Consider the following 27,126-nt stretch of genomic DNA (forward strand, 5'->3'; position numbering starts at 1 on the left):
GCCAAGGTTAGCCACTTGGCAAAGAAAATAATTTTGCCTTTGACTGCTGACAACGTGCTGTGTAGACTGGACATGCAAAAAACACAGGATAAACTGTTGAACTTTGCCAAAACAAGGCAGGGCAGTCCTTCAAAATTCCTGCTTCACACAAGAGTCTGCCAGATATTCTGCAGGACACAGAGGAAAGTGACTGATGAACATTGCCACCACAAGGCAGGAGAGTCCAAAATTTCTGCTTTATAGAAGAGCCTGCTAGATACTCTAGGCCTCTAGGCTGAAGATAGATGCCCCAATGTTGCAGAGGAAATCTTGGTGACTGTCCAGGCAGCCAAATGTCTCTGTTGTTAGGTAATATTACATCCTTCTGGGTCTTTGATGGGATTAAAGACTAGATAGTTATAGCTGCAGTTTTTCTTAGTTATGATAGAGAGTAAATTAGATATAAAACTTTAGATTCACTAAGATAGGATAGATAATGCATTGTTTTCTTTGAATATCCTAACTACAAATGGGATAAATATTGTAAATTAATTTTTACTTGATAATTGTCTTTGTTGTATGTACTTATACTATGTTAAAGTTAAAACCTTTATTTTTAATTAGACAAAAAGGGGGAAATGTAGAATATTTTAAGGTGAGTTGCTTTTGTTTAAGTTGATTTTGTTCAACTCTGTGAAGCTGTGTTACTGTGCCTGTGTAAAACACCTGATGGTTTAATAAAGAACTGGCCAATAGCAAGGCAGGAGAAAGGATAGGTGGGGTTGGCAGGCAGAGAGTATATATAGAAGGAGAAAACTGGGAGGAGGGATGGAAAAGGAGCCAGAGAAGGGGAAGGCATAAGGGGCCAGCCACCCAGCTACACAATCAGCAAGCCACAGAGTAAGAGTAAGAATTACAGAAGTAAGATAATGGGAAAAGCCCAGAGGCAAAAGTAGATGGGATAAGTCAAGTAAAGAAAAGTTGGCTAGAAACTAAGCCAAGCTAAGGCCTGGCATCCATAAGTTAAAAAAAGAAAAAGAAAAAAGAAAAAAGAAAAGAAAAGAAAGAAAAACTCCCAGACTTGCCCACCAAAGCTAAAGATGGCAGCAGTACAAATTTTACATTTGAAATCATGCAATACTTTGGACTTTCATGTCACATGTAAATGTCTTCTGTCCCAAGAATTTATCTTGAAATCTTGCTGCCAAGACTACTGGGACACACACTCTCCAAGCTTTCACCCTCTGAACTGCAAGGAAGAATTCAGAAGGGGAGAACTGAGTTGCTTGGCAGGGAGTAAGCTGGTACACTGACCACCGCCTCCTCTCATCTTCTCCTAGGATGGAGAGTCCTGAAAGTAACAACATTAACACCGCCCTCCCCAGCTCACGGTTGTGACTAAAGCTCCCATCTGGCATGGGAGGTAAACCTAGACAATGGACCATGTTTGATACAGCAGTGAAGAAGGCAGGTTCATGCACTTGAGGTGTGTATCCTTAAGCTGATGTCCCAGAGACAGACACAACACATGCACGGTGTGACCACCTGTTCTGGAATGTGCAAGATCATGGGTTTCCCGAGACATGGGGCTTCAGTCCTAAAGTCCCCTAGGTGGCTTTTTGGTGACTGTAAAATTTATTATCCAAATCAAGACACTTTTGAGAATGAAAGGCAAGGCAGATAGATAGAACGAAAGGAAGGAAGGAAAGAAAGGAAGCCATATCTTAAGGCCATAGATTTTCTGCGTTGTAGGCAACAGAGATTTCTTCCAACACCCTAGGTACAGAAATACTGAAAGTATAGGAGGCAAAATAACTTGTGGGGCATTTAGGGTATTAAAAATATCCTCACTGGACTCTGCCAAAGGTAGAAAGGACTTGGTCTATAGTACCAGAGATGGGGTCTGCCTTCCTGGACGCTTCAGTCTCTCTGGAAGAGAGTGCCATTGTAGCTGAGTAAGGATCTAGGCCTCCTTAGTACTGGAAGCACCATGGCTAGTCACACAGGGATGAAAGTTAGAACCCAAGTCACTGTACAGGACATACTCTTGATTCTCGATGACAACTGACTTACTCTTGTAACCACGATGGAGAACTCAGTGTTATCAAACCGTGGCAGCACAGAGCAGTGTAGAATACAGAGGATGACAGAGCAGTCATATTGGGAGACTGCACTGAGGGGAAGAGATACTGGGTATCAGAAAGCCTCTGTCCATCAGCACAGCTGGGCCGGCTGCTGCTTCCTGTTTCTTTCTCAGCAAACCATCCCAAAGAACTCAGCATTTGCGTAGGTCTTGTGCTTATGGTCTGCATTCCCTTTAATGTACTTGTGAGAATACGTTTTCTGGAAACCTTGAAACCACCAAGAGAGCAAGGGTGAAAAGCAGAAGAAGAAGGAAAGGCCAGTGGCAAGGGTGGCATGGATGCAGAGGCTTAGGCCCTTGGTAATGCAGATGGCAGGTGAGGAGGAGGGCATGGGCTCTCAGCTGTTTTGTACGATGGTCTATTTCTTGTCTGTGGGGCTGTATGAGCTGTTCAAAGCTCTTCTCTCAGCACATTGCAGAAGTGTTACACGTCTAAATATAGATTTGTGTAATCATTGTAGAGCAAACACTCTCCTATGTGCATTTATCACAATGCATGCAGTCTGTCCACTAGAGATGAGCCCACAGTTGTTTCTAATTCTTATTAACAGAACATGTAATAAATATTTACACGTTAGACAAATATCCTTGCTAACTTTGCCAAGTTTACCAGTTTTTAGGATATATCTTTTGAAGTGGTTTTGCTGGGTCTGAAGGTATCTGTTACAAGTCTATTTCTCATATAGGCTGTTTAACTCTATAAACACACAGAAAATTTAGGAAATATATTAGTCGACTCTTTACCACAGAAATGTTTGTACTCGATCTTGTTAATAGAAACCATCGCCATTATTCTCGTGTATCTCTTTATACACCTAGTAAAATCAAAGTTGGCTTATAATTATTTTAACTTTTGTTGGTTACAACTGGTGAGAGTAAATTCTTTGATGTTTCACATCCTTAACTGTTTTGATTTAATTGGGAATATTTGGGTAATTTGTAACCTATAGTTAAAAATTATTATACTTCCCTCTCATAAATTTTGTTTATTCCTCTCCAGATTCTCATGGGTTTTTGCTTTGTTGTTGTATACTTGACATGCCAGAGTCCTAAGTTATTAGTAAGGAAAAAGCAATGTCACATTTCTCCTAACTTTGGAGCTTTGGTGGTGTATGTTTAAAGTGGTTTGAAAAGGACACAAGTTATAGTCTGGAGAGATGACTCTGTGGATATTCATAAATGTATGGACACATGTATGTATGTATGTATATATGTGGAGAAAGAGAGAGATACAGACAAAAAGAGAGACAGAGAGGGAGGAGAGAGAGAGAGAGAGAGAGAGAGAGAGAGAGAGAGAGAGAGAGAGAGAGAGAGAGAATCTGTCTCAAACCAAAGCCTATCCCTAGCCTCCTATTTTGAAGACCATTTTTCTCACTCTTAATATTGAATGAATTTGAAATTTTGGTCAATTTAGTGGTCACAGTTCTTAGTTGCAATATTTAGAAGTAAATCTATCTAACCAAAAAAAATGAAACAGTGTATTAAAAGGATGTAGTATACCATCTGATTAAAGGATAGTCATTGTCATGGAAGTATAATATGTTTTGGAGATCTGTGCAGTGCGGTGCCCATAGTTACCCATACTTTAATAGATGTTAACATTTCCTAAGAAGGTATATATGGTTTCAAATTTACCACCAATGTTTAAATGTATTCAATGTTTTTTAAAGGTGGAGATGAGAAATCCTTGGAGGTCCTGGGTACATTTATGACCTTGACTGTGGTGGGACTTTCACCAGAGTACTATATTCTTGTTTCTAAACCTGTGAGGTTATATACATTAAATACTTACATTGTTTATATCTATTCATACTTCAAAAGAATTTTTTTAAAAGGAGGTATGCAACAATTTGGGAGGTGGCTCAGTGGATAAAACACTGGCAAGTGTGAGAGCTGTTCATATCCCCAGATCCCTTGTAAAAGCCAGGCAGGTATGGCAGCTGCCTATACTCACACACATGTGACTCTGCATCCACACGTTCATGTGCACCCCATACATCACACACACACACACACACACACACACACACACACACACACAAAGAAAGGATATAGAACATGGGACATATCTGAGAATAAATGGGTAATGGAGGCACAGAGGCTTGTTCAAGGCAATTCAGCACTCCTTTGCAGGTCAATGTTCTCCTCTGCCTGTTTTCTGTTTACAGTATTTGCTAGTTCTTCAAACTCCATGAACTTGGGCTCAGGTCTGCTGGAAAGATCACGTTCTAAATGGCACTATTTTCTTCCTCCTGTGCTGCAATAGAAAACCTGCAATATCTGCTTGAACTTTTTTTAGGGAAGTTGGCCAGAGGGCGTTGACACTGCCAAATCGACAGTTCCTCTCGTTGTAGAGGTTCCTATTCATCATTCACTCGGTGGTTTTAGTGTCTATCTATCTTAGTAATTATCCTTGTTGACTGTTTTATCATGCATTAGAAAGTGACAACATATATCTACAATAGGCGTTTTCCTATACAGTAGTTCCATTTTTCTAGAAGGATAAATTTAGATTATCCTGGGTGTAATTTGTATGTGAACAATGAGATAAATATTTATTTTTTTCCTCTCTTATACTTTGTTAGAACAATGTGTTGGTGCCCTGGAAACTTTTAGGAAAAGAGGTAAAGAGTAGTTAATGTGATGCCCCTCTAGTGATGTGAGTTTTACTGTGTCTCTTGGTTCTGTCAACAGATGGTAACAGCAAAGGGCATTGTTTAGTTTTAAATGATAGAAATGCCTTTTGTAAGGGTCCATAACAATGCTGGAAGGTGGAATCTGTCTATCTCCATGAGCAGTGGCCAATCTTCATTCTGTTTGATTTTTCTGCCTTGTCTTCATTTGTTCTTCCGGGGAGAACTTTGAGAGTGAAGCAGTTTCATTTGTCTCAGGATGCTTTCTGTTGTTTGCTTCCTGACTGATGACCAGTTATGTGGCAGTCTTATATTCCTCTTATTTGCTGATTAAAACTATGTAGCTTTATGTTGGGGGGAATAATTCTACATTTCTAGGACCCTCATCACTGGGTGCCTTGCATTTCTTTGGCAATTATATAAAGCTAATTGTTGGGCTCTTTATATGACAAAAATTTAAAATTCTTCAAGAATCAGCTGACAAAACTGTTTACTGATAGTTATATCCTTTATTACGTATGATTCTATTGCTGTGAAAATACATCATGGCCAACAGCAGCTTGAGGAAGATGGGGTTTGTTTTTTCAGTTCCAAAAGGATAGAATCATAAATGTCAGGGAAGGCAGTAGGAATCTGGCTGATCACATCTTTATGTACAAATAGGAAGGAGAGAGAGGGGGAGAGAGAGGAGAGAGAGAGAGAGAGAGAGAGAGAGAGAGAGAGAGAGAGAGAGAGAGAGAGAGAGAGAGAGAGAAGTAGGACAAAGGCTATACCCTGTCAAAGCCCACCCCTAGTGATGTATTTCTTCCAGCAAGGCTCCACTATGTAAAGGTTCCATCATATCCCATAACAGTACCACCCATCAGGGACCAAGTGTTTAAATACATGAACCTTTGGAGACATTTCTCATTTAAAACACTACAGATCCATCAAGAAAAACTAGCTGTCTTGATTCTGTCTATAGTAATGATATCAATACCTTGTTATAGGATATGATCATCATGAGGGCGTTCCTGGCTGGTTTTGTGTGTCAACTTGACACAAGCTAGAGTAATTGGAGAGAAAGAGGAGCCTCAGTCGAGGAAATACCTCCATGAGATCCAACTGTAAGGCATTTTCTTAATTAGTGATCAAGGGGGCGGGGCCAGCCCATTGTGGGTGGTGCCATCCCTGGGCTGGTGGTCCTGGATTCTACAAGAAAGCAAGCTGAGCAAGCCAGTAAGCAGCACCTCTCCATGGCCTCTGTACCATGCAGCTCCTGCCTCTAGGGGTTCCTGTCCTGACTTCCTTCAGTGGTGAACAGAAATGTGGAAGTGTAAGCCAAATTAAGCCTTTCCTCCATAACTTGCTTTATGGTCACAGTGTTTTATTGCAGCAATAGAAACCATAGCTAAGAAAAATTGGTCCTGGGAGTGGGGTATTACTGTGACAGACCTGACCATGTTTGGGGGAGGTTTGTGAAAGGACTTTGGAACTTTGATCTAGAAGAGCCGTTGAATGTTAAAAGCTCTGTGGGATGTTCTATGGGAACTTGGAAGATAAGAATGCTGAGAGCAGTGCAGAAGATGGAGGCCTGGCTTGTGAAATTTCAGAGGGAAGATTAAAGACTCTACGAGGCCTGTTTGTTATTTTGAATTAAAATTCTGTGGTTCTACAAGGATACATGCTCAACTATGTTCATAGCAGCATTATTTGTAATAGCCAGAATCTGGAAACAACCTAGATGCCCTTCAGCTGAAGAATGGATAAAGAAAATGTGGTACATATACACAATGGAGTACTACTCAGCAGAGAAAAACAATGACATCATGAGGTTTTCAGGCAAATGGATTGAACTAGAAAGTATCATCCTGAGTGAGGTAACCCAGACTCAAAGACAAACATGGTATGTACTCACTCATAAGTGGATATTAGATTTAAAGCAAAGGATAACCAGATCGCAACTCACAGCTCTAGGGAGGCTACCTAGTAAAGAGGACACTAAGAAAGACACAGGGATCGCCCAACAACAGAGAAATGGATGAGATCTACATGAACAAACTGGGGGTGGCTGTGGGGGTAATGGAGGGCAAGGGTTGGGGGAAAGAGAGCTTAGGGGAGTGGGAGATCCCAGCTGGATCAGGAACAGAAGGGAGAGTAAGGAAAGCTATACCACAATAAATGAAGACACCATGAGAATAGGAAGAATCAGAGTGCTAGAGAGGTCCCCAGGAATCCACAAAGATGACTCCACTATAGACAACTAGGCAATGGTCAAGAAGGTGCCTGAGCTGACCTACACTGGTGATCGGATGGCCGAACACCCTAACAGGGTTCATGATAGAACCCTCATCCAGTGACTGATGGAAGCAGATGCAGAGATCCACGGTCAAGACCCCCAGGCAGAGCTCCAGAGTCCAATTGACAAGAGAGAGGAGAGATCATATGAGCAAGAATTGAGACCATGATTGGAAAAAGTACAGAGACAAATAGCCAAACTAGTGGAAACACATGAACTGTGATCCAATAGCTGAGGAGCCCCCATGGAACTGGACTAGGCCCTCTGGAAAAGTGAGACAGTTGTTTAGCTTGAACTGTTTAGGGGACCCCCAGGCAGTGGGACTGGCACCTGTCCTCAGTGCATGAGCTGGCTTTTTTGGAACCTAGTACCTATACTGAGACACTTTGCTCAGCCTTGGTACAGGGAGGAGGGGATTGGACCTGCCTCAACTGAATGTACCAGGCTCTGCTGACTCCCCAGGGGAGACCTTGCCTTGGAGGAGGTGGGAATGGGGGGTGGGGAGGGAAAGGCTGGGAGGTGGGAGGACAGGGGAATCTGTGGTTGATATGTAAAACAAATAGAAAATCTCTTAATAAAAATAAAAGAAAAGAAAAAATTCTGTGGTTCTGGTTAGCTGGGGTTTAAGAATCAGCTGTGATTAACAAGATACCAGAAGAACTAAAGTGAAACCTTTACATTGCTGGGACAATTGATGCTGGTCAGCTTGAGCTAAGAAATTAGTGGTGATTAAGAAGAGACCAGCATCACTGGGGTGAAATCTTCTGGGAAGTGTTTGCTGAGAGCACAGAGAAGCTGTGTTCCAGAGGCGGCCAAGTTAAACCTCGTGTTGGCAGCAGGACTTTGTAATGTGTAAGCATTATCCACGTGGTACTGGTTTTGAAGGGAGGAAAGGGGTCATGGAGAGCAGGTGAGGCTTGGCACCAGGAGAGTCCATTGGTGAAGGTGTAGCCTCAGTAGCAGTTGAAGGCCCAGAACCAAAGGGGCCATGCAAAGAAGTTAAGGCTTGGCACCATGAAGAGAGCCTATGAGGGGCTATTGGTAAAAGTGCAGCCCAGTTGCAGTGAAAAATCCTAGGATTTTTGGAGATACCAACACCAAACAGCAGCAGTAGTGGAGCCAGCCAGAGCCTAGAAGACGAACTGTGTGTGCTGCAGGGCAGAGCTGGAGAAGTGACCCAAGCCCTTTGGAGGAGTCCAAAAGATTCTGAGTGAATCCCAGACAATTGGATATGGATATTGAGTTATTTATACTGTAAGAGTTTGATTTTATTTGGTTCAGATTGTGATGGTACCCTGGTTCTTCCCTCTGGAAGAAGTTATTTAGTTTTGATTTTTTTTTTTTTTTTTTTTTTTTGGTTTTTCGAGACAGGGTTTCTCTGTGTAGCTTTGCGCTTTTCCTGGAGCTCACTTGGTAGCCCAGGCTGGCCTCGAACTCACAGAGATCCGCCTGGCTCTGCCTCCCGAGTGCTGGGATTAAAGGCGTGCGCCACCACCGCCCGGCCTTAGTTTTGATTTTTAAAGGAGCCCACAGATAAAAGACTTGAGGTTTGAAAAGAGATTGGATATTTTGAAGAGACCAAAATTTTAATGTGTTAGAATTTGTAAAGACTGTGGGACTTTTAAAAATGTTTTAATGTGAGATCTTGGGGATGAATAAGTAAGGAAGGGTTGTGGTTTAATAGTGATGTGTCTGTGTGTCAAGTTGACAAGGGTCAGTTACACTGGGTGGTTTTGCGTGTCAACTTGATACAAACTAGGGTCATCAGAGAGGGAGGAGCATCAGTTGAGGAAATGCCTTCATGAGATCCAACCGTAAGGCATTTTCTCAATTAGTGATCAATGGGGGAGGGCCCAGCTCATGCATGTGGTGCCATCCCTGGGCTGGTGGTACTGGGTTCTATAAGAAAGCAAGGTGAGCAAGACAGCAAGCAGCACCCTTCATGGCCTCTGCATCAGCTCCTGCCTCCAGTATCCTGCCCTGTTTGAGTTCCTATCCCCAACTTGCTTTATGGTCATGGTGTTTTGTTGCAGCAATAGAAGCTTTAACTAAGACAAGGATGATGGTGGTGGTGGTGGTGGTGGTGGTGTGTGTGTGTATGTATGTATGTGTGCACTTGTGTGTTTATATATGGACACAGAGATAGGAAGTGAGTGCAAATGATATAGAATGAAAGTTTGGAGTTATCAGAACACTTGTGAAACATGAAAGTGGAAAAAGTGCCTCACTTATAACAGGGCTGAGAATAAAGCTTACTTTCCCTAGTGTTAGGATCCTGCCCTCACTCCTCAGGGTCATGCATCTTACGTCATCAGTGGGCACTGAGGGCACCCAATCTGTACCTTTAAAAAGGCCTGATGCGGACCCCATCCTCTCTCTTTGTTCTCTGCTCTCTGCTCTCTCCCCTCAGGCCTGGCTCCCCTTTCTCTCCCCCACCCCTTTTCCTTCCTAATAAAGCTCTAAAAACTTCCACTGGGTTCTGTCATGACCATGACCTCTCTATGCGGCAACCAGCGCTGTTTACCTATCACCTAGGATAGGGAGGCACTGCAAGACATAATGAGAATTGGGTGGGTGTCTCAGAAAGCCACCTCTGATCCACAGTAGGTGCTCAGAACTCTTGTGTAATGAAGGACAACTGAGGTGATAATTTATTTGTATATTTAAGTTTGCCTGGAGTCAGAGGAAATAGCAAGCCATTTTTAAGGAAAACACAAAAGTCAGGCAGTGGTAGTCGCACACGCCCTTAATTCTATCACTTAGCAGGCAGGGTCTGTGTGTGTGTTCAAGGCCACACTAGGGAACAGAGCCAAGCATGGCGACACACACCTTTAATCCCAGTACCAACCATAGAGACCTAGAGGTCTGTACAGACAGGCAGTGACAAGGAAGTAAGGTAGCTGGGCTAAGAGCCAATGAGAGGGCAGAACAGCAAGGCAATAAAAGCCTAGGTAGATAGGAAGTTGTGGCATTTTGGAAGCTGCAGAGCTGGTGAAGTAAGGTTGGTTGGTGGCTCTCACTATTTCTCTGATCTCTAAGGCTTTCAACCCTATATTTGGCTCCGTGTTTTTTATTTAATAAGACCGCTTAGAGGGGCCCCCAACTGGATCAGGCCCTCTGAATAGGTGAGAGAGTTGATTGGCTTGATCTCTTTGGGAGGCATCTAGGCAGTGGTACCAGGTCCTGGGCTCACTGCATGAGATAGCTGTTTGAAACCTGGGACTTATACAGGGACGCTTGGCTCAATCTGGGAGGAGGGGACTGGACCTGCCTGGACTGAGTCTATCAGGTCGATCTCAGTCCTCGGGGGTGGCCTTGATCTGGAGGTGGTGGGAATGGGGGGTGGGCTGGGGGAAGGGGAGGGGGGCAGGAAGGGGGAGAACAAGGTAATCTGTGGCTGTTATGTAGAACTGAATAGTATCGTAAAATAAAATAAATAAAAGAAAAAAAAAAGACCACTTAGAAATTTGGTTACAGATAACATTTCTATTTCCTCTTCATGCTTTCAGACATACAGATAGTCTAGCAGCATAAGGCTACCCTGTATCCTGATGCATGATTAATGTACAAGGCATTTTGGCCCTATAATGATTTCTCTTTTTCCAAATGCAACCCCACCTTCCCAGTATTTTCATACCTTGCAAGACCCCAGGCATCAGCCATATCCTTCAAGTTGACTTGACTAACAGACTTCACAATCTAGTTAATCAAAACAACCAATAAATTGTTATACTTTAGTGTTCCTAAGACTGGCAGGAGCCATATGACTTCTTTGGGGAACAAGGACTGAGAATAGCATGAATGGCTCTCCTCATGACAAGCCCCTGGAGACCCTGACCCACTTGACAAAGACCTGTGGACAGTTCACTACATGGTTCTGGGCATGACCCTGGGAGCATAGGTGCTACGTGTTCTAGCCTTCACCATGCTAGCCATTACTGGCCTCAATGAGTGAGTAACAGTAAGTCATGAAGTTTAATATTACATAGTTGCATAACTGTTCTGGAAGGAATTAATTTAACCATAAGAGTCTTTGAGAAATGTTATTAATAGATATCAGGAGTTAATGGGAACAGTCTAGGAGCAAAGAATGAAACAGAATCCTAGAAACCCACAGTTCCTTCGTTTCTAGTAACTGTGCCAATACTGAAAGAAGTTAAGGGAGACAGACATAAGGACAAAGGATAAACAGTGCCAACTACTAAGAGCAAGTCTCCAAGTTATGTTGTCTGTAGGACAAATGGAAAAACCTGGAATATCCCCAGAGGAGGTAGAGTAGTACAGATGTGGAATGGATTGATCTAGCCTTGGCTGGTGAGTTGATTATGAGAACCCAGACCCTACTAGATATAAATATTAACCACAAGAAACTAAACTGTCTATCACCCTGCAAGATGCTGTAACCACATGTGCTACCACCTGGGCACATTGCTCTACCTGTAGGAGTGCCTAGTTAGAAAAGTACCTTTGTGGCTTGCAAGAATGCTTGTGTTTCTAACAGCAGAGACATAGATCAAAAGGGTAGTGACTAGTGGTGGGAAAGTTGAGGGGGAGGGGAAAGAAGCACGGAACAAACTGGCAATTATTGTCACCATTCTTTAGAAACTTAGGAAGTAAAAACTGATTGTAAAATTGTTCATGCACACTATTAAAACTGAATAAATAAAGACAGTCCAGGCTATCTGGGAATACTTGTTTGAATGACAGGTGATAACAGTCTCTTTTTGGTGCTGACTTCATCCATCCATTCCAGGTGATCGAAACCATCTAGAGCAAGGCTTACAGCTTAAGACATAGAATGTATTCCTCAAGGTGCAACAATGACACTCTTATCGTAATGATAACCAACGGCTGTTTAAGTAGACTTCAGACACGCTCAATAGAAGGAAAACGCCTGATTCTAGAAATCTAGCTAACTTCCCAGGGCTAGTGTGGTGATGGATCTTTAAAGAGAATTATCTTATCTATTTCCTCTTCCTAGAGCGATCCATGCATATCCTTCTTAGGGGCCTCCTTGTTACCTAGCTCCTCTGGGGTTGTGGATTGTAGCCTGATTATCCTTTGTGTCTAATATCCACTTATGAGTGAGTACATACCATGTTTGTCTTTCTGGGTCTGGGTTACCTCACTCAGGATGATTTTTTTCTAGTTCCATCTATTTACTTGCAAACCTCATCATGTCATTGTTTTTTACTGCTGAGTAATACTCCATTGTGTATATGTGCCACATTTTCTTTATCCATTCTTCAGTTGAGGGGCATCTAGGTTGCTTCATATTCTGGCTATTACAAATAATGTTACTATGATCATTGTTGAGCAAGTGTCCTTGTGGTATGATTGAGCATCTTTTGGGTATATGTCCAAAAGTGGTATTGCTGGGTCTTGAGGTAGATTGATTCCCAATTCTCTGAGAAGCTGCCATACTGATTTACAAAAGGGGCAGTACAAGTTTGCACTCTTACCAGCAGTGGAGGAGGTTTCCACTTACTCCGTATCATCTCCAACATAAGCTGTCTTCAATGTTTTTGATCTTAGCCATTCTGACAGGTATAAGATGGTACTTCAGAGTTGTTTTGATTTCCATTTCCCTGATGGCTAAGGATGTTGAGAAATTCTTTGAATGTCTTTTGGCCATTTGAGATTCTTCAGTTGAGAATTCTCTTTTTTGATCTGTAGCTCATTTTTTAATTGGATTGTTTGGTATTTTAATGTCTGGTTTTTTTAGTTCTTTGTATATTTTGGAGTTCAGCCCTCTGTCAGATGTGGCGTTGGTGAAGATATTTTTCCATTCTGTAGACTGTCATTTTGTCTTCATTTACTGTATCCTTTGCCTTAAAGAAGCTTTTCAGTTTCAGGAGGTCCCATTTATTAATTGTTGCCCTCAGTGTCTGTGCTAATGGTGTTATATTTAAGAAGCAGTCTCCTGTGCCAATGCATTCAAGGTTACTTTCTACTTTCTCTTCTATCAGGTTCAGTTCAATTGGATTTATGTTGATGTCTTTTATCTATCTGGACTTGAGTTTTATGCATGGTGATAGATATGGACCTATTTACATTCTTCCACATGTTGACATCCAGTTATGCCACTACCATTTGTTGAAGATGTTTTCTCTTTTCCATTTACAATTTTTGCTTCTTTGTCAAAAATCAAGTGTTCATAGGTGTGTGGCTTGGGATGTCAGAGTTGGGGGAGGGATCGAGAGGGAGAGCAATGAAAGAGATATCTTGAGAGATCGAGACCTTATGGGGCTAGGGAGAAACCTGGTGATAGGGAAATTCCCAGGAATCCACAAGGATGACCCAGCTAAGACTCCTAGCAATAGCAGAGAGGGTGCCTGAACTAGCCTTCCCCAGTAATCAGATTAATGACTACCCTAATTGTCATCATAGAACCTTCATCCAGTAACTGATGGAAGCAGATGCAGAGATACACAGCTAAGCACTAGGCTGAGCTCCTAGAGTCTGGTTGAAGAGAGGAAGGAGGAAGTATATGAGCAAGGGGGGGGGGTCAAGATCATGATGGGGATCACCATAGAGACAGCTGACCCAAGCTAGTGGGATATCTCTAGGATAGCTGGGGAACCTGCATGGGACTAAACCAGGCCCTCTGAATGTGAGTGACAGTTGTGGCTTGATCTGTTTGTGGGGCCCCTAACATTGGGATCAGGATTTATCTCTGGTGCATGAACTGGCTTTTCGGAGCCCATTTTCTATGGTGAGATACCTTGCTCAGCCTTGATGCAGCAGGGAGGAACTTGGTCCTGCCTCAACTTGATGTGCCAGATTTTGTTGACTTCCCAAGGAAGGCCTTACCTTCTTAGAGGATTGGATGAGGGAGGGGTGAGAAGAAAGTGGGGGGGGGAGGAGGGAAAAGAGAGGGAACTGTGGTTGGCATATAAAATGAAAAAAATTTAAATAAAATCATCACTTTACTAGATTGTGGGGCGTTTACCCACCACCCCCACAGTTCCCCAGAATTTTCTTGAGTGCAATCAGCAGGAAATATTAGATAGAAGGATTTATAGTGGAGAATCTTGCGGAGATAAACAGATAGAAAATGCAGGATAGCCTCAAGAGGGCCTGGAACCTATTCCAACAGGCCCAGACTGTCTCTGACCCAGGGTTTTTATAGAGACACCAAGGGGTGGAGCAAAAGACCTCCTCCCCCAGCACAGCCAAGTGCAGACTATCTCAGACACCTGCACTCAGGCCCGTGGTCCTAATCATCCTCCATGTGGACCTGCTGGGTAAAGTCACGAGGAACCTGAGAATGGGCTCCCACACTAGATCATTGTAATTCCTAAATGCATTCTAAAACTTGTCCTCAGATTACAGATGGGTATATCTATCACCCCAATCAGATAAGCTTTTTTAAATTTTATTTTAGACAGGCCATTGTAGAAAACCACAATGGGTCGTAATACAGAGATTGATGGACTGTGGGGATCCTAGCCCCAGCTGTTATACACACAGTACAACTTCTGCGAGAAGAGTAGGGAAACATCATGGAAAAGGGAGTGGAAAGACTGTAAGAGCCAGAGGATCAGGAAGTCTGCTAAGAGACTGTGTTTCCTAGACATGATAGGGAAGCTATACTCATGATACCTCAACAACATGGCTGTCTAAACAAGACCTGAACAATGATAATATCATTAGACATGCTAACATGGAAGGGGAAAACCTCATGGGGGTCTCACTTCTAGACAAACAGCAGCCGCGTATCACCTTTTAGAAGGAAAAATTATACTCTCCAAGGAATGATGCCCCCCCCCAATTTCTTATACAATACGAAGTTGTCAGCCCTAAAATCACATACATACAAGTAACACTAAATAGACACAGTAAGTTGTAATTAAATATTGATGCATATTTATATGTAGCAATAATAAGAAAGAGGCCATCAATTTGAGGAGTGGGAGCATGGGACAGGTTGGAGGTAAGACAGGGAAGGAAAGAATGATGTAATTATATCGTAATTAAGAAATTTAATAACAAAGATGCTGCCTAATACATAGGGACTGAATTTTGTTGACATCAGTTTGCATTCCTTATGTGTTCAGGCTGAAGGTTGATGTCAGGCATCTTCCTCAATCACTTCTCGCCTTACTTCTCAGGACAGGATTTGACTGGCCAGAAAGGTCCTCTTGTCTCTGCTTCCCTGGCGCTGCGACTGCAGGTGTGTGTTTGTGCACCCTGTTGTTCACTTTGGTGCAGGGGATGGAACTCAGGTCCTCACGTTTGTGGAGCAAGCCCTTCACCAGCTGAGACATCTCCACAGAACTCTGTTCTTTGCAGTGTGTTATCACAGAACAGATAGTAAAGAAGAGAGAGATCTGAGATAACAAAGCTTCCTGAATTAGAGATACTACTGAAGGTACAGTTCTTTGATTGGCGGAAGAAATGGGGAAATGAAAAGAAAGAAATGAACTTCAAGTTTAAAAATTGCATTTAGTTTCAGTTTGCTGTTAGAATGGAGTACAAAAAGTGCACAGAGGCTCCGAACTGTCTCTGAGTTTGGAATGAGTATGGATAGATGAAGCAGTCAAGTTGCATCTAGATGCAGAAGACTTCTTGACTTCAGGAAAACTTGTTCCATGAACTAATGCTTGGTGTCAGTGGCTACTTGAGGAGGCTGTAGTGTTAAGAAAAGGGAAGAGCTGATTTCCAGAAAGAGGCAAGTTCCCTGTGCTGGCCAGTGGCTACGAAGTCCTAAACAATACAACGTAGCTGCAACAAGAATTACAGCCAGAGAGCATTGCTTGCATCAAGGTGAGTGCCTTCTTAGAAAGATTGGACTCCAGATTTTATGTATAATTATTAACTCCTATCTGTACATGTGACATGAAATTAGAACCAATGCTGTCTAGGAAGCTAAGGGGTTTAGTGGGAATGGGAGGGGATAGGAGGATTGGGAGAGAGGAAGGTGATGGAACTTGGTGAAAATGCAAACATACTTGAATGAAGAATGTTCTATGAAACCCAGTACTATATCTAATATATGTCAAATAAAATACTGGGCGTGGCTGACTTGACACTTCCCACAATAAGTCTGTGGTACAGGTAGATAATGCAGGGTAGGAGCACTACAAAAAACAGCTGTCATTGTTTGAATGTCAGTGCTTTGTAAGCCTGTGATTTAAGTGATGGGTATGGTTTTGGTAAAATGACACATTTAAATACTTTGCTGTGTCCATTCATGGAAAAGTTGTTTTTACCATAACACAATTCTTAGCATAAGAAAATTGATATGACTTTATAAGTGTCTGAGCTATCACATTTAGTCTTCCTTAAGAAAGTTTGAGTGGGGTGAACATAACCAGTGTCTGCTATCTGAAGAATTTTCATAGTATGAAAACGTTGGCAAACTTTTCCTGTGGAGGACTGTAGCAAAAAATAGCCACAGTCAACAACTCAGCAGATGAGAAGGGCTGTGATCCAGCTAACTTTTATAGAAACCAAACAGTGGGCTGGATGGCCTCATGGGCCACCATGTATGGCTGCCCCAGATCACTGCTGAAGGCAAACTGAGGATTCTGAATGGGGGCGGGGTGTCAGTCACTTAGTGACAGTTTAACTATAGGATCAAGATTATAGCTGTTGAGATTCTAAGGGAGCCATGTTGCAGAGAAGATCCCAACTTCTAAACTGATGAAGACTCCCTAGAGGAGGTTCACTGGGTTTGAGTAGAAACCAAGGCCATCCTGTTTCTATGGAATCTACCTGGAGTTCCCAGCCCCCAAACAGCTAAGCTACAGTGTCCCAGCATGCAAACATCTTTTGCCTTTGAGAACAAGAACTGAAACAAAGATCTCATATCTGTGATCTTCCCAATAAGGGTCATGAATTTCAGAGTAGCATTGCTCTCCTCTGCTTTCCCGTGGTTTGAGTAAGAGAAGAGAGCGATCATAGAGTGTGACAGCGTGAGTTTGTGGGGGAAAGGTGCCTTTGGAGTAATCAAAAAAGATAAGAATCCTCTCAATGTTAAGTGGTAGAAACATTTAGGAATTACAATATATCACAGATTTCAGATGCAATGAAATCAAAGAAATGGAGAGGGGCCTGCCTGTGTGGCTAGAAAGAATGTATCTGAAGATGCTCACCAGAGCCATACAAGAAAGCTCTGAGGATAGACCCCTGCTCATGTGCCTTGCTGTGATGTTTTAAATAGTTGAAAAATCCAGGAATATGTTGATTAATGGCTTTCTCCAGGACAAAGCTCCTTTGCACAGGCAGCTCTATTAGAAAAAACTTCTCAAGCCAAAACCCCTCCATAAATCATGTGAAAAATGACTGCCAATATCACATAAATAGCCCAGTTGCAATCTCTATTTTTCTCTAGTAAGATGTTGATAAATAGGGCTTGTCCCCAGCAAATCGGTACCAGCCAAACTTTTATCTTCAACTGCAAGTCCATTGGTACCTTTGCAAATGAATCTGTGACCTCTAGGTGCTTAGATTTCTGAATACGAGTGCATCTGAGCTCTCCTGTCGGGTGAACTGTCATTGGATGACTTGGGAATTAACTATACGTTGTTATCAATTAGTTAATATCAATGTTGCTCCCACAAACCTAGTCTATTACTCCTAGAGAGGAAATTTCTTTCCATTCTGTTTGTAAGTCACCGAGTGTGGAGGAAGTCACATCGCATCTAATTCCATTTAGATTTGTAAGAATACACAGTCACTTTATCTGATTTTTTTTATATCATTCCACATTACATAATCCTGACCCCTTTCCTTTCCTGACCCCCCCCCCGCCACACACACACACACACACACACACACACACACACACACACACACACACACACACGTTCATTTAGCAGGCATTTATGTTTTAATCTCTCAAAGCCTTAATTGACAACCTGGACTGTGATCTTTTAATGATTTGTTTATGTTTTTATTTCATGTACATTGGTCCTTTGCCTATAAGTATGTCTGTATAGGTGTGTCGGATACCTTTGAACTGGAGCTACAGACAGTTGTGAGAAGCCATGTAGGTGCTGGGAATTGAACCCAGGTCCTCTGGAAGGGCAGCCAGAGCTATTAACTGCTGAACCATCTCTCCAGCTTCTGATCTTTTTACTATTTATTTCTAACTGTTGTCACAAGTGTGTGGTGTAGCATGTCACTGGGCTCTGTTCTTGCAATGTCCTAGGAAATTAATGTGCACCACATTAGAACAGGGTAGGTAGTTGGAGGATCAAGTAATAATAAATAAATGACAGACAGCAAACTGTATTGGATTCTGCAGTTGGGAGTACGAAGGTTACAGTTGCAATCTTAATTGTAGCAGTGTTTGTTTTATTATAGTGAGATTTATATAAAAGTAACCATTTTTAAGTGTTTGCTTAAGATGTGTCTAAGAGATTCACAATGCTCTATGATAAACATTTCACTTTTGGGAGATGTGATTTTTATTTTGTAGGTATGAGTGTTTGAATCTGTTTGTGCACTACATGTGCACAGTGCCCACAGAGGTCAGAAGATGGCATTAGATCACCTGGAACTGGAGTTACAAATGGTTGTGGGCCTCCCTGTTGGTTCTGGGAATTGAACCTTGGTCCTCTAGAAGAGCAGCCATTGCGCTTTGTCACTGAACCCTTTCTCCAGCCCCAGTAACTACCTCTTATCCACTCCAAAACTTTTTTTTTAATCATTCTTCAAGGAAACTTTATAAGTTAAGCAGCCGCTCCCCATTGTATTATTCTGCCAGCCTTTGCAAACACTAGTCTGCTTTGTGTATCTTATATTACACGTTTACCCACTCTGGTGACCACTTGTGCCTACACTGTTTTATTTATTTTCCATAACCATTCATATCATGGCACAAATCAATGCTTATTTCTTGTTGTGGCAGAATAATATCTCCTTCTATGGTTATATTGAATTTGTTTATCCCATGCATATGATAGATATTCAGGTTGTTTTCATATTCTAGTTCTTATGAACAATGCTGCTATGAACAATGATGTGTGAATGAGTATTTAGCATCTGTTTTTAATACCATGGGCTGCATTTCTAGGAGTGAAATTGTCACATCCTGTGATCCTGTTTGAGGCATGGCAAATTACTTTCCACAGCAGCTTCAACATTTTGTATCCCTTTTAGTAATACACAAAAGTTTCAATTTATTCACAGCATGATTGCATCTTCTCTTTTTTTATGATGGCCACTTAACTGACTATAAAGTGATTTCTCAATGTGGTTTTTAGCTGCATTGACCTTATAACTAATGATGTTGAATACCCTTTAATGTGTTTGTTGGACATCTTCTTTGAAGAAATGTCTCTTGAAGTACTTTGCCCATTTTAAAGCTTAGTTATATATTTTGTAAATTACCAGTCAGATATTTAATTCACAAGCATTTTCTTCCATTTTATTGGCCTGGTTTTTTAACTTCTTGACATCTCTCTTGATACACAAAATTGTTGATTTTGGTGAGTCTCCATTTACTTTTCCTTTTGTTGTTCATACTTTTGGTGTCATATCTAATAACCCATAGTCAATTCCATGGCCATGTAGTTGTATATTTAGGTCAGTTCATTTGATATCATTCTTGTGTGTGATGATAAGCACAAATCTAACTTCATGTGGCCGTCAGTTGTTGTAGCATCATTGAAGACTGTATTTTCTCCCACTGACTTGTCTTAATTCATTGTTGAATGTCGACAATTGACTATAGATGTGTTACTTAAGTTTTTTTTGAAGTTTTCAATTTTTTAATAATAAAATAAAATATAATAAGACAAAACAAAAAAATAACACATCTAAGTTGGACAAGGCAAAATCAATAGAAGGAAAAGAGCCCCAAGAGAAGGCACAAAAATCAGAAATGCAGTTATTCATTCACTCTGGAGTCCCATAAAAGTACCAAACTGAAAGCTGTAATATATACACAGAGGACCTGGTACAGATCAATGTGGGTCCTGTGCTTGCTGCCTCAGTCGCTGTGAGTTCATATGAGCTTTGCTCAGTTCATTTAGAGGGCATTGTTCTCTCATTGAGGTTCTTTATCTCCTCTGGTTCTTACATTTTTCTGCCTCTTTTAGAGGGCTCTGAGGGAGGAATTTGATGGAAACATCCCATTCTCTCTCTCTCTCTCTCTCTCTCTCTCTCTCTCTCTCTCTCTCTCTCTCATAATGTCTGACCATGAGTCTCTGTATTTGTTCCCATCTGCTGCAGGAGGAAGCTTTTATAATGATGGTTGAACAAGGTACTGGTATATGAATATAGCATATTATTAAGAATCATTTTATTGTTACTAAAAACACCCCCAAACAATATTTTCTTTTACTCTAGGTCTCTCGGCTATCTGGTCTCTGGTTATTGGTCATCCAAGCTGGGCTGGATCAGAGTTCCTTCTTATGCAGTGGGTCTTAAGTCGAATCAGGCATTAGCTGGTTACTCCCCTAAATCTTGTACCATCGTTGCCCTAGCATATTTTCCAGGCAGGGCAGGTTGTAGATCAAAGGTTTTGTGGCTGGGTTGGTGTTTATGTTTCTCTTTTCTTAGCCTGCAGAGTATCTCCCCAGACCAAAGACACAAATGGCAGTGAAGGTTCTTTGCAGTCACCAACTTGACAACTCCATGTTCAATGGGTTGTGTGTGTGTTGTCCTTAGCAATGAGGTTTTGCTACCCATTTGCAGAGAGCAATCTCTTATCCTGGCGATTTCCTTGGTTGTTTGAGAATTTCCATGGGACCCCTTTGGCCAACAAATCAATTGGATGCAACCCAGTCCTGCTACTAGAACCTTGTTAATAAACGATCGTCAGTGGGAACTCTGTCTTTCTCATTATTTCAAGACTTCATTAGTATGGCCTTCATATATCTTAGAAAGTTTCCAATGGATAGGTTTCTATACCACCTCCCAAATGCCCTGATTTTGATTATCACTTGTATCCCATTTGTTTGTGTCTGTCCTTATGCCAATATCAAGGTTTTGACTATTAGCTTTGTACTAAGCTTTAAAAGGGGGATGTACCAATCACCCAGCCTTTTGTTTTTAGGCAAATGTTGGTTGTTCAGGGGCCATCACAATGCTGTATGAATTTTAGGATCAGATTGCTGTGGGATGGTCTGTATGTCAAATTGCTCTGATTGGTCAATAAATAAAACACTGATTGGCCAGTGGCTAGGCAGGAAGTATAGGTGGGACTAACAGAGAGGAGAAAAGAAAGAACAGGAAGGCAGAAGGAGTCACTGTCAGCCACCGCCATGACAAGCAGCATGTGAAGATGCCGGAAAGCCATGAGCCACCTGGCAAGGTGTAGATTTCTGGAAATGGATTAATTTAAGCTATAAGAACAGTTAGCAAGAAGCCTGCCATGGCCATACAGTTTGTAAGCAATATAAGTCTCTGTGTTTACTTGGTTGGGTCTGAGCGGCTGTGGGACTGGCGGGTGATAAAGATTTGTCCTGACTGTGGGCAAGGCAGGAAAACTCTAGCTACATCAGATTTTTCTATTTTTAACAAAAGACCACTTAAATTTTATTAAGTATTGCTTAAAATTCCCATTTTATGAACATGGATATATTCTAGATACATTTTTTACACATGCCTTTTCATTTTTAGGCCTTCTTTTAAAAACTAGCAATGTTTGGTATTTTCATTGTAAAGTGTTAATTCATCTACTCGGTTAAATTTATTCAGATGTTGTCTACTTTTTGGACTATAAATAGAATTGTTTTTTAAACTTCCTTTTCATGTAATTTATTGTTAGTAAATAACAGATATAAAAGAGTTTCATCTGTTCATTTAGTATTATCCAATTTTTCTTTGTTATTTAAATAGTATTGGGTAGATGTTTCAGTCTGCTACTATACAAAATCATGCAGTTACTGTGCAGGGGACGGGATAACTTCTTCCTTGGCTATGTAGAGACCTTTTATTTCTTCTTTCTTATTTGCTGTGTAAAGCCCGGAGAGCAATATGAATAGCAGGAGTGAAAGCAAGCACCTTTGTCTTGCTCTTACTCTCAGAGGGACTTCCCCCCTTGAGTATGATGTTAGCTGTGAGTGTTTCTTAAGCATCTTTCACAAGTGGCAGTTTAAAATTTTGGATCATCAGTTTCCTTATTTGTCCTCCACCCCCTTCCCCCTGATGGATTCATTTCTTGACCTTTTCCAATATCTCTTGATGAGCTTCAGATCATTCAAAGTTCTAGCTTTAACCAGCAACCTCCATAGTGGGCAGCCCTCTTCCTGGATGCTTTAATGGTTAATACAGGAACAGATCCTTTTCAAAGCTTCTGTTTGAGTTATTTTCTCACCTCATCTGTTTTATTATATTTATATTATCTACAAACTTCTCTAGCCATTTATTTTTGTGAAAGTACCTTCTACTGAATCTTGAGATATATTTTCCTGACTGGATTCAGCCTAGATGATGTGAAGTTATAGATGCCTATTATTGCCGTATCTTTGAGATAACAGGTCATCTCTTGGACGCTAGCTAAATCATGTCACCTGCAGGAAATCATCTGAGTCCTGGGTACCATTTTATGTTGTTTTCATGTTGGTAAAGATGTTCTAAAAGTTGGATGTCTGCAATTGCTCATTCACAATCTTATCTTCATAGCACAGTCAGGAAAAAAAATTGTACTAGTTTAGATATATATGGACAGAAGTAATAAAGACTTCTTACAAAATGTAATATATCTCACCATATACTCTACACCATAGTTGTTGGATTCAGTGGCTCAGTGATTCTAGATACAAGTTTGTTCCATCTTCTGACAATTATTTTCAGATTGATTTTCTAGATAGCTACCTGGGGTAGTGTAGTGACCACACAACATTCTTTCTTGTTTACATTCAGGGAGTGGAGGAAAGAGAAAACCTTTTTCTGGCATAGAATGTAAATAATCTCCTGTGCTCATTGGGTCAGCTCAGGCTTCGGCTGTCTTTTCCAAACTCTCAGTTCAACCAAGTAGAACTGCTTAGATTCATTATCTTGTGGTATAGAGAAAGGAGTGGACACTCAAAGTCAAATTTCCCATGAATCATGAAAAAGGAAGTGGGTGACATTTAGTTATCCTTCTATTAATTCAAAGCAACCACCCAGAGTCTATAAGAACAAACAAAACCTTACCCCATTTGTCTATAAAGTGTCACCTCCCACCATTTCCTGTCTATTTCCTCTCTACTATCCACAGATACAACAGCATTGAAAATCCCCAGTTCCTGGCTAGGTGCACCTGTTCTCATGTCTGCATTAGCTGCTCATTCCTGCACCTGATCTCAGTGCCCACGTGGCTAGTGCTCCTGGATCTATAGATTTCATTACATAGGTGGGCAAGTCTTTCCCCAGTCACCCTTCCTATAGAAATCTGCTGGGTTGTCAGTCCTGGATACTTGGTCTTCAGAACACCCTTGTGAACTTCTTTCATCATAACATGACAGGTATTTTGCAAATAAGTATTTATTTGTATGTTTGTTCAATATTTTTCAACCCTTGGAATCCCTTAGACTGTAACATACTTCTCTATTATAGTCACATATATCTCCCAATCATACTATCAGCCCATCCATACTCTGTACTTATATCATTTCCTGAACATGCCCCATGTGGACACATCTTTATTTCCTCATATTTTATATGAAATATTCTCCAAATATATTAAAATGTACTGTTTCCTTTTTTGATTGTCATGAAACCAAATTGTAGCTGGAGATTTCTCCAGTCCTGCCTGGCCCACAGTCAGGCCAAATCTCTCTCACCTGCCAGTCCCACAGCCACTTAGACCCAACTAAGTAAACACACAGAGACTTATATTGCTTACAAACTGTATGGCCATGGCAGGCTTCTTGCTATCTAGTTCTTCTATCTTACATTAGCCCATTTCTACTAATCTATAAGTTGCCACGTGGCTCGTGGCTCACTGGTATCTTAACATGTTGCTTCTTATCACAGCAGCTGGCAGCGTCTCTGCCTCAGCCTCAGCCTTCCTGTTCCCAGAATTCTCTTCTCTGCTTGTCCTGCCTATACTTCTTGCCTGGCTACTGGCCAATCAGCATTTTATTTATACAGAGTGATATCCACAGCACCAAATGAAGTAATATTTGTTGTTAAAATAAAAGGTGAAATACACTTTTGCCTTTGTACTTCAAATGTGATTCAATATAAAAGATTATCAGTGGGCATCAACTACTCAACCTGAGTATCTAATGGGGGAATGTTTTCAGAGAACATCAAGTTCACACTGAGAATGAGGACTGACCTCATTTACAATGTACATATTGCATCCTAGCTCTGCTAATGGGGGCAATGGCAATACAATTCTTTTTATAAAGGTATAATTTTGATTTTTTTATATTATCATGTTGAAATGCCCCCCATAAAGTTTTAAGAATTAGAATTGCTATTTTATTTTAAATGTATTAGTCATTCATATTATAATTGTTTGTGTTTGTGTGTGCATGTGTGTTTGTGTGTGTGTGTGTGTATGTTTGTGTGTGTGCATGTTTGTGTGTGTATGTGTGTGTATGTTTGTGTATGTGTGTGTGTATGTGTGTGTGTATGTGTGCGTTTATGTTTGTGTGTATATGTGTTTGTGTGTGTGTGTATGGTTGTGTGTGTGTGTATGGTTGTGTGTGTGTGTATGTTTGTGTGTGTGCATGTTTGTGTGTATGTGTGTGTATGTTTGTGTGTGTGTATGTTGTGTGTGTGTTTGTGTGTGTGTATGTTGTGTGTGTATGTTTGTGTGTGTGTATGTTTGTGTGTGTGTGTGGGTTTAGGTGCCACAGTATACCTGTGTTGGTCGAAGCATAACTTTGTGGAGTTAGTTCTATCTCATACCTTTATGTGGATTCTGGGGATCTAATTCAGGTTCTCAGGCCTATGTAGCAATAACCTGCATTGGCTAAACTATCTTGCCACATCCCTGAATTGTTTTTATAAGAGAAAGAAAAGAGAAATGATGAATCTTAGAAATCAATTCCATTTTGATGGTATAACATAGTTACATAATGTGCAGCCTCCAAGGGGACTTGTCTGGAATGTCTAATTTCTTAGCACTACATAATTATTTTAAATAAAGTAAAAAAAAATCAGATACAATGGCATATTTGTATGTGTTGTGGACCACCATTTTCTTGTAGCTAGAGGTTCATTCTTTGTATGTGTATGCTCAAGTCTAGTCAGGAGATGCAGCCAAAGAAGGCCACATGTGTGGCTGTCTGCTATGCAGGCTCATCCAGTCAACATCTAGTACTCACCCCCATTCACGTTCTCAGTGAGGAGTTCCTGGACCAGCCTATATCAAAAGAGCTCGACTTTCTTGTATGCTTCACTTTTCTTCAGGTACTTGCCACCTTCAACCTACTATATCTAGTACACCTTCAGTGTTGCATCATTCTCTTCCTAAGAAAATGGCACAGGATGCTATTTTTAAGATGTGTTTTTGTATGTTCTTGTTGCATAGAGCTGAACCTGACACAGGATATACTCAGTAAACATTTGTCAACTGAAAGCATCTTTCTTGAAAATTATTTCTTGAAAGTAAACTAACTGACAAAGAAGTAACTGCACTTTACCCATCCCTGTATAAGAGCAAAGCTGCTTTTGAAGTTAAAACTTTTCCTGTGCTCATACTTCAGAGAAAAAGATGCAGCTGATAACATCTGAGAGGAAGGAAACAGCGCTTCATGTTGAGTTGTGAATATAACATCATACACATTATTTTTTTTTTATGCAGGCTAGCCTTCTGAACTGTTTCCAGAGATGGCTTATCTTACTTTGCTTTTGGCTATTCTTCATGTGCACAAAGGTAAAGACAATCCTATGTCTTCATTTAAAAGTTCTGTTGTGTTTTTGGTGTCTGAGTGTGATGTGCAGATTCCCTTAGGTAATTTCTCACTTGTTCAGAAATACTAAAATTTACAAAAGCCAATTTTGTAGATGAAATTGTCAGGCTTTACTATGAATTTATCAGACTATTTGTTAAGTTTTATAAAATTTATCTATTTGGTTCTTCATGATTGCATATAACTCAGTTTATGTGATGTGTATTTTAGCACTGTGTGAAGAGACCTTTTGGGACACAGCTGTTCAGCTCTCTGAGACTATGACTCTGGAATGTGTGTATTCATTTACGGATAACTTAACCCAGGTGGAGTGGAGCAAGATCAATGGCACAGAAAAAGTGACCATAGCTATTTACAACCCTAGCCATCCTGTGCTTATACAGCGTAACTACCGCCATAAAGTGCACTTTCTGAACTCAACAGAGGGGCTCCACAATATGAGCCTTTCCTTTCACAATGCCTCTGAAGAAGACACCGGCACCTACTCATGCTTGTTTCATACTTTCCCACATGGATCTTGGGAAAAGAAGATAAAGGTGGTCCAGTCAGGTAAGGAAAAACTTTATTTTCTCTCTCTCTCTCTCTTTTTTTTTTTTTTTTTTACTTAAAATGTTTAATTCTAAGAAATCCAACTAAAAGCTTAAAGCATTATTCTGTTCTTTTTCCTGTTCCATTTCTAGATTCTTTGAGGTTATTTTTCCTCAAAGACTAACGTAAACCAATCCCATTTTTCTTAATTGCTGTCATTTCTGAGTGGAGGTGTCTCATGGGTTTCAGTGATGTGGGAAGAAGCACAGATTTACGTAGTCTTTTTGATGACATGAGGCTTGATTCAAGTGATGTTGCTGACATGAAGATTCAGAGCCAATCCCTTTTTTCAAAGCTTATCTCAGCATTGTGTGGGACCATTTCTTTTTGCTGAGCATTTGGCACTAATTTCAGCCCCTGGATATCTAGGATCTTTTTTGCATAACTTAATCTGAATTTATTAGCAAATTCTGAGCAAAGTTGAAGACAGACTCCATCTCCAACCTATCTACTTTCTTTAGAAACCGAGAGACATTGCACCAGAAAGAGAATAATGATTTATATTAAGTAGGATGGTGACTATGCTTTGATTCTTCTCATATGGCCACTTAGACTAGGTATGGTATATCAAAAGAGTCTGGGTTTTAAAGCCATCATTTTCCATAAAATCTCGTGTTAGTGGCTCACCCCCTCTCAATCTGAACAACAAGTGAAGACAATAATAATAATTTCCTTGTTGAATGTTTAGGGATAATA

General features: G+C 40.8%; 1 protein-coding gene across 3 annotated transcripts in view; it reads left to right on the forward strand.

Annotated features, from left to right (window-relative positions):
* The first annotated feature begins 2,254 nt into the window (after positions 1 to 2,254).
* Cd226 (CD226 molecule) overlaps positions 2,255 to 27,126 on the forward strand; it is a 99,133-nt gene continuing 74,261 nt past the window's right edge. For 2 of the 3 annotated variants that reach the window (XM_006989961.4, XM_076555667.1), the window contains exons 1-3: positions 15,107 to 15,802; positions 25,734 to 25,805; positions 26,053 to 26,391. In XM_006989961.4, coding sequence (XP_006990023.1) covers positions 25,760 to 25,805; positions 26,053 to 26,391 — 385 coding nt within the window. In that variant the 5' untranslated portion in view covers positions 15,107 to 15,802; positions 25,734 to 25,759. Of the gene's footprint in view, positions 2,439 to 15,106; positions 15,803 to 25,733; positions 25,806 to 26,052; positions 26,392 to 27,126 lie in introns of those variants that run through there. The other variant, XM_076555666.1, reaches the window with a different exon arrangement.

Source organism: Peromyscus maniculatus, chromosome 19 (genome assembly GCF_049852395.1).
Source record: "Peromyscus maniculatus bairdii isolate BWxNUB_F1_BW_parent chromosome 19, HU_Pman_BW_mat_3.1, whole genome shotgun sequence".
Taxonomy (NCBI): domain Eukaryota; kingdom Metazoa; phylum Chordata; class Mammalia; order Rodentia; family Cricetidae; genus Peromyscus; species Peromyscus maniculatus.